The sequence below is a fragment of the Spinacia oleracea genome, chromosome 4, assembly GCF_020520425.1.
Source record: "Spinacia oleracea cultivar Varoflay chromosome 4, BTI_SOV_V1, whole genome shotgun sequence".
NCBI lineage: Eukaryota > Viridiplantae > Streptophyta > Magnoliopsida > Caryophyllales > Amaranthaceae > Spinacia > Spinacia oleracea.
The window spans coordinates 148,972,622-148,980,924 of NC_079490.1; the positions used below are offsets into that span (position 1 = coordinate 148,972,622).

General features: G+C 36.0%; 1 protein-coding gene across 2 annotated transcripts; it reads left to right on the forward strand.

Annotated features, from left to right (window-relative positions):
* Positions 1–493: 493 nt before the first annotated feature.
* LOC110794282 (ABC transporter G family member 9) lies at positions 494–4,285 on the forward strand. Of its 2 annotated transcripts, none has more exons than XM_021999227.2 (5): positions 494–824; positions 979–1,098; positions 2,170–2,974; positions 3,102–3,412; positions 3,496–4,285. In XM_021999227.2, the coding sequence occupies exons 2-5, from the start codon at positions 1,000–1,002 to the stop codon at positions 4,159–4,161; spliced, it is 1,881 nt and encodes a 626-aa protein (XP_021854919.2). In that variant the 5' UTR covers positions 494–824; positions 979–999; the 3' UTR covers positions 4,162–4,285. The 2 variants fall into 2 exon arrangements, with proteins under 2 accessions (XP_021854919.2, XP_056682331.1); XM_056826353.1 differs by having other exon boundaries at positions 494–668.
* The last annotated feature ends 4,018 nt before the right edge of the window (positions 4,286–8,303 follow it).

Sequence of the window (8,303 nt, forward strand, 5' to 3'; positions counted from 1 at the left end):
GGAAACACAAATTCTTATTTACAAGGGTTGTACAATAAATATTGTACACCAGAGTAAAAGTTAACTCAAAATGTTTAAAAGTTAAGCTTATATATGTAAAAGTTATCAAATTTTATTGATAATTTTTTTCATTTTAATAAAACTTATTTCTTCAAAATCACTAATAATGTATAAAATTAATCATTTAACTCTTTAAAATGTTTATTTATCAACGTTTTTTACTAATATAAAAGTTAATCAAAACTAGGTTAAAGTTACAAAAAAATGGGTAAATGTTATCTTGGTGTATAATAAATTTATTGTACACCTAGTGCGCGCATGACCTTTTGTAAAGGAAAAAAACGAGGGGAAGTGAAAGAAAATGTAATGACAACTTTTAATTTTCTATTTCCTCTCAAATTACTCCAACTTTTAGAGGAAAGGAAACTGAAGTTTTTTTAAAGGATCTTTCCTCTCATTTCTTTTCCTTTCCCATCAAATCCTATATCACTTATCTAACAAAATATGAGAACATAATAAAAATCATTTCCTTTTCTTCTTTTCCTCACAAATCCCCTCAACCAAACAAAGCCATACCCACACTTCTGAAATTCGGGTACCATTGTCTTCTCTTGGGATCTCACAAACCACAAAACCCTATTTATAAGGAAGAAAAAGAAAGAGAAAGAGTAAAAACACAAAAACCCTTTTTGTTTTTGTGTTTGCCGATTGACTCATCTCCTGACATCAAAACTTAAAACATAACATTCAAGATTTCTAACAGAAAACCCAGAAATTTCCCGATATTTGTTTTCAAAATAAAAATAAAAATAAAAATTAGAGACGTGAGTACTTTTTATAAATGAATTTTATCTTTTTATAAAACTTTAACTTCTCTCATTATTTTCGCATGTACAAATTTATATTAAAATATCTCTATATATTTTGGAAATTAAGTTGGTTAGTATATTGTTATAAATCTCAATATTAATATTTTAGGAACTTATTGAGGAGAGAAATATGGAGGCGGTGGAGGACTTGGAAGCTCAACAACAGAAGACAATGGAATCTCATCTTCCCAAAATTCAGAGAAAGGCTAAGCATCCTGTTATATTAAAGGTAATTCTTTACAACAATATATTAATGTTTTGCATTACATGTAGCAATTTCATTACTTCACGACTCGAATCTCAGATTAGTCTGAGTGTAATACTCCATATAGAAAACTGTGAATGATATATATAATACTAGAGTCCTTTTTGGGTTTTACATGCATGTATGTCAAATTTGGAGTTGAATAAGGATGTGCACAATCCAGAAAAGAGGGGGGGGAATCTGTGAAAAATCAGGAAAATGGGCTTGCATTTTCTTTAATCTTGACCTAAGGGTTTTTTTAAAAGAAAAAATTGCATTTCTGTTATTTGAAAAACCCTAGGACTTATCGCCCCTTAAATTCTTTATATTTTTAATTTTAGGTTTTTCGGCCATTTATTTTTGGGTAAAAAGAAAAAAAAAATAAGGATTTCTTGAAACAACAGGCTAGCGGCCAAAAGTCCGTAGAATGAGATAGAGGTTCTACTCGGAAATTAAGCAATATAGTATACTTTAAGCCAAAAGGTTTCCCGTCCTAAATTGTTGTTAAACTGTTCTAATTTTAATTCTTGGTGAAACTAACCCTTAATAATTAAGGTTAATGATAAAAGAGCCTACTTTACTCAAAAGACAAGTTTACCCGTTAATAATTTTGCATCAATTAAAAAACATAAATGATGACCGAGCTAAAAATATATTCTCCCTCTGTCCGGATTTATAGTCACTTGGTAATTCAATTTAAACTAGTAATGTGATAACAAAATCTGTGTCCGAATATATTGGTATATTATGGATAGTATTTAGCCATGTAGGGAATCCCGAACTCTCTTGTTTGAGAAAATTGTTGGTGGGATGTAAAAATTGGTGCAATTATAATAGGATTTAAATGGTTAGAAACAATTAATATTAACGAATTGCATTTATAGAAATTTGATTAATGGAAGTTTACTTGTTTTAATATATAGCGTTAGTGTAGTTAAATTTGACGTACCAAATTGAAAATGCAGTCACTAGTCACTACAGGGGGAAACATGAAATGATTATGTTTGTTGTTGAAATTGGGCATGGTATTAAAGTAAAATTTGCACATATTTGCAGTTTAAGGATGTTGTGTACAAAGTTAAACTTCCAATACAGAAGAAGACATTATTTAACAAGTCGGCAGAATCAGCATTACGAGAGAAGGTGATACTTAACGGTATTTCCGGAGTGGTAAAACCCGGCGAAATGCTAGCAATGCTTGGGCCTTCAGGCAGTGGTAAAACAAGTCTGTTAACTGCCTTAGGTGGTCGACTAGGTGGCAACCTTAAAGGAAACATAGCCTACAACGATAAACCATACTCGAAGCAAATGAAGCGAAACACAGGTTTTGTGACACAAGATGATGTGCTTTATGCTCATTTAACTGTCACAGAAACTCTAGTTTACACTGCATTATTAAGGCTACCAAACACATTCACAAAAGAAGAAAAGATTGGTATAGCAGAGGATGTTTTAATCCAAATGGGCCTTAGTAGGTGCAAGAATAGTATGATTGGGGGTCCATTATTGAGAGGGATATCTGGTGGGGAGAGGAAGAGGGTTAGTATTGGGCAAGAAATGTTGATTGACCCAAGTTTGTTGTTCCTTGATGAGCCTACTTCAGGGTTGGATTCAACCACGGCCCAACGTATCGTGTCGACGTTGTGGGACCTAGCTCAAGGAGGGGGTAGAACAGTTGTGATGACTATACATCAGCCTTCAAGTAGGCTATTCTACATGTTTCATAAGGTATTGCTGTTATCTGAAGGTAACTCTTTGTATTATGGTAGTGGTTCTGATGTTATGGACTACTTTCTCAGTGTGGGTTATATCCCCTCTGTTCCAATGAATCCAGCTGACTTTCTCCTAGACCTTGCTAATGGTACGTATACTTGATCAATCATCAATCATCAATGTCTGCTAATCAACTCTTGACATATTTTTTGTTAGGCATGCAATTAGCGGGACTCTAAATTATATATTATATATTATATATAATACCTTTTCAGGACTTTCTCCAAATGAGACAGAAGACCAAGGGACTGTAAAAGAGAAACTAATTGTGGCATACAAGAATAAAATAGCAAACAAATTAAAAACAGAATTGCAGGAAGAAGAGGCGGCGGTTACAGATGATAGTAAGAAAGTTGGCAAGTGGCCAACCACTTGGTGGCAACAGTTTAGTGTACTTCTTGAGAGGGGTATGAAAGAGAGGAGGCATGAGTTTTTCGATCTTCTTAAGATTACACAAATCCTTGTTGTAGCCTTTCTCGTTGGACTTCTCTGGTGGCAGTCCAATATCACTCATTTACAGGACCAGGTAAATAACTATCTATCTATGTTTCTTGATCATTACCATAATATTCTGCAGGAATGATACGACGTTATGATTTTAATCTACAGGTTGGACTTATCTTCTTCTCAAATGGATTTTGGGGTTTCATCCCATTAATGAACGCTATCTTCGCATTCCCACCAGAACGTATGGTACTGGCAAAGGAAAGATCATCAGGAATGTACAGACTATCATCTTATTTCGTAGCAAGAATGATAAGCGATCTTCCAATGGAGCTCATACTACCTACAGTATACACCATCATAACTTATCTAATGGGAGGACTCAAATATAAGATGACATGTTTCCTGTATTACTTGTTCTCTCAACTCTTAGGCATTATGGTTGCACAGGGACTAGGCCTTGCTTTAGGGGCTATAGTCATGGACCATAAGGCCGCCACCACTTTAGGGTCTGTCCTCATGCTTACATTTATCCTAGCCGGTGGGTACTATGTTCAACACATCCCTGCATTCATAAAGTGGATTAAATACTTATCAATAATGAACTACGATTTCAAGCTACTGATCGGATCTCAGTATAAGCCAGGACAGACTTACCCCTGTGGAGATAAAATGTGCTTAGTGGAAGATTTTCCTTCTGTTAAATCAGTAGGACTTAATGGGCAGTTTGTTTGTGTGGTCGTTTTGTTGGGAATGTTTGTTGTTTATCGGGTAATTGCTTATGTAGCACTTATGCGTATTGGTGTAACGCGTAAGATTAGGAAAGCTTAAGTTATATTGGTTATCGTTGCATAACATTGTAATCAAGATTTTCATTGAAATCGGCTACACTCTCTATGCTTGCATCACTTTATCATTTATAGAATATCAATCATCATCCCAAATACGAAGTACTTTCTTTTCACTAAGGTTCTACTTTGATTTTTACGCTATTATTATTGACTCATTTGGTTACATATTCCCTTAAAAAGAATTGGCCTTTTTAACGATATTGGGCTTAGATCCAAACTGAAGTATGTTGTATCTGTGCCCTGGCCATGGATAGTTCCCTTTCCAGTTTCTCTTTTTGTTCCTTTGTGGTGATCAGATCTTTGTTTAAATTTTCTAAGTCGATGTTAAAAACTCCCATGTTGATCTCCAAGGATTTTGTAGGATCTAAACTTAGATTAAACATCTTATATTGACTGAGTTGAACTTGTAGAAGGATGTTTTCATTTCTAATTTTTTCGAATGACTCATTAATAGAGGTATTTCTATCTAGTAATTCAAAGAACCTGCCTTGGACATCAGATCGAATATTGTTCAGATAATTTATGTGGTCTTTACTGAGTTCCAAGGCTCTATCACTTTGTGCTTTTAATATACTTAGCTTTTTGTAATCATCTAGAGTTTCTAGCAACAGTTCAATTAGTTTTGACTTTGAGAGACACTGAAGAGTGGAGGAACTTACTTCTTCTGATGGAACTTGATCAGTTCCTTCTGTTCTAGCCATAAGGCAGAGATTTGCAGTTTCTTCATTTGGTTGTTCCTCATCGTCTTCTGAGTCTGTTGCTTCGCCCCATGCAGCTATCATGGCCTTCTTGAAGTTTGGTCTGTTGAAGGTAGACTTGTTAAAGCGATCTTTGACCTGTTCCTTCCCTTTTCCTCTGGTCTTGTCGTTCTCCCACAGAGGGCATTCACGAATTTGATGATCAGTTTCTCCACATTTGAAGCAACCTTGCTCAGTTTTGGAACTAGTGATTTTCTTGGCAAAGTTCCTTCCTTTCTGGTTTCCTGGTTTGAAGTTCCTATAGAGCTTTCTCATTCTTCTGACCAGCATGGCAGCCTCTTCTTCATCTGGTTCAGATTCATCGAGTTCCTCAGCCTTTAGAGCAAGTCCTCGACTTCTTGAGCTCTCAGGAACAGCAGCTCCAAGATGCAATTCGTGTGTCATCAAGGAACCAGCAAGTTGTTCAATGTTGAACTTGGTGAAGTCCTTGGTCTCAAACAGTGCAGTGACCTTTGTTCTCCAACGATCATCTTGTGGCATGCTTCTTAGTATTTTTCTTACCTGTTCATCTGTGGGAATGATTCTACCAAGAGAAACTAATTCATTGGTTATGTTAGTAAATCTAGTGAACATTTCTTGAATAGTTTCTTTTGGAAGCATTTCAAATCTTTCATATTTAGACATCAAAAGGTCAATTTTGGAACGCTTAACTTCATTAGTTCCTTCGTGGGTTACTTGAAGTAGTTCCCAAATCTGTTTTGCGTTCTTGCACCCCATGACTCTGTTGTGTTCATGAGGTCCAAGCCCACAATGCAAGATTTTGACAGCCATGGCATTCATCTCATATTTATCAAAGTCTTCTTTAGAAAATTCAGACATTGGTTTAGGAACTACCTCGTTTTCAGCATTGGTCTTTGTTACCTCGAAGTCTCCAACTTCAATTACACGCCAAACTTGGTAATTTTCAGCTTTGATGAATATCTCCATTCTATTCTTCCAGTATGAGTAGAACTTGCCATTGAACATAGGTGGCCTTTGTGTCGAGTAACCTTCTTCCAGTTTCTCTTGTGAGTTCATACTTTCAGGAACTTGACTCAAACAGGGTTTCCTGTGTTTTAGTGAGTACTGGCTCTGATACCAACTGTTATTCCAGTAGGAACACGCACAAGAGGGGGGGGGTGAATTGTAATTAGAACTTTGATAAAGTTTCTTGCGGAACTTAAGAAACAATCAAGGAACTGAGAATAGAGAAGACAATTCAACAATTGTGAAAACTTCTTGACACTAATCAAGAAGAGAATTCTTTTATTATAGTAATGCCTCGATTACAATAATCTCTCCAACACAAGTTCCTCTCAAACTTGTGTTCCTCACAGTAATCTACTCTGATTACAGCTCTTTCACTTCTCTCTCTCAGACTTAAACTCTAAGTCTCAACAAGATAACTCTATCCTTACTAATACCAAATACAATTCGTGTTTGGATAACTCTAGATATTAATGATGCTTTTGTGTATATATGTCACTTAGGAACTTAGGATTAACTAGGACACAAACTGTTTTTAGAAAAATCTTTGACAATGCGTTTTTAGGAAAGCAAGAACTCTTAGAAAGTTTGTGTCATTTTTTTTCAGAAAACTTCTTGGCCTTATATAGAGTTTTGTCCTTAGGGTTTGTTCCCTTCAAAAACTCAACTGCCAACAACTGACACTTTGATTTTCACGTCCCTAGACTTGAGGAACAAGGGGAGACCACTTCCCACACAACTTCCTCAACTGCTGGACGTGTTTAAGACTATGTCAATCACTGAAAAATGTTTATTTATTTTGTCAAAATAAATAGGAGAAGTTTTAGGAAGATAAAAACTGTTTTTATTTAAGTAACAGAATGTGATGAAAATCTTATTCTTATTAAATAGGAAAAGATATTTTATTTAAAAGTATTTTCCTTAAAACTGTGTTGCTTGATATTTTTGACAAAAACACACGAGTAATCCAAGTTCCTCTAGTTCCTTATATACTACTTAGCATATTAATATATTACATATAGTCTAAGCAAGATAAACTACCTAGACATATATGTCTTTCCTTTGGTGAGGCATTCAACTCTGAAGCTTCACTTGTTCCAGCTCAGGAACAATAATGAGTTCCTCTTATGTTTAAATAGGAACTCGTTGCCATGAGTCTGTAATAGTTCTTGTGGATATTCGGAACTCTTGATATGTAACTGTGTTGCTCCTCTTGTGACTTCAAACTGGAACAAATACAACTTCCAGCTCTGGAACTCCAGTGACTGTTCCAAGTGTACATCAGGAACTTCACCAGCTTATTCAAGTTCCTATCCTAATAGAAACTTGGGCATTTACCTGTTCAAAGTCATTTAGCAACCATAATCAGGAAGTTTGCAATATGTGTGTGTCATCAACCAAAACTTAGGAACAACAGACTAAATAAACGATTCGTAAAGTAATTATTGGCTCATCAATGATACTTATGAATGGCATAACACCATTTAAGCTAAAGATAATCTATCTAATAATCCGGTGTTCACCTGAGTTAAGTCTTTGTAGAAAACTACCCTTACCCAAGAAATCGAGCCATTCTGGGTCAGTGTCAAATTTGTATCCAATAGTAAACAAAAAGCATAGCACGAAATATAGCCATTCCAAACACAGTGCCCCACGATCAACGTTTGGCAAGTTAAGCTAGCCTCAAAGTATTAAGCCTACTCATACAATAAATTGAAAGCAAGCAGTAATGATCAAAACTAGAAAGCACAGATATGTGTAACCAAGCAAGTCAAAATAAGATGGAACAAATACCCAAGTTTGAAAATTATACAAACCGAAAGCAAATTAAAAAGATTGTTCCATGGCAAAAGATAAAAGAAACATGGGATAGGGTGATTTAGGCTTGGGATGGGGAACCAGAACCAGCAGTTTCTTCTATCACAGTCTCCTCAAAAGATTCCAGATTGTTGATCTTGGTGAGGATTGTGGCACGAGTTGCATTGGCTTGTTCTGAGTAGTGGTGAAGATTGTTTTGGAGAGTCTTGACACTTGTAACCAATGCTCCTATGTGGGCCTGTATTGAGCTAATCCTGTGATCTGTTCCCTCCTGTAGTTCCACCAGACGAGCAACTGTTGCCTTCAGCTCCAATATCTGATCATCCTTTGTGTTCCAGGCACCCCCATGATCTTGAACATGTTCCTGTTCAGATGGAACACGACGAGCTTTGGACTTTTTGGAGGATCTGGGTGTCCTTTTTCTTGGCCCAACAGTTTCAGGCAGTTCCTCTTGATTCAGTGGAACAGCATCCTCCTCTATGGGCATCTCCTTGACATCCCCTTCCTCATTTATTTCCATGAAGACCGGCCCTCTTTTCTTGTTCTCCTTCATTGCCACCCTCAAGCTCTTTCTTTTTCC

Bases quoted from the DNA above. Each gene is read 5' to 3' on its own strand.
- LOC110794282 (XM_021999227.2), top strand. From the start codon at position 1,000: ATGGAGGCGGTGGAGGACTTGGAAGCTCAACAACAGAAGACAATGGAA. The intron at 1,099-2,169 runs GTAATTCTTTAC...ACATATTTGCAG, and splicing joins AGCATCCTGTTATATTAAAG to TTTAAGGATGTTGTGTACAA. The intron at 3,413-3,495 runs GTAAATAACTAT...TTTAATCTACAG, and splicing joins TCACTCATTTACAGGACCAG to GTTGGACTTATCTTCTTCTC.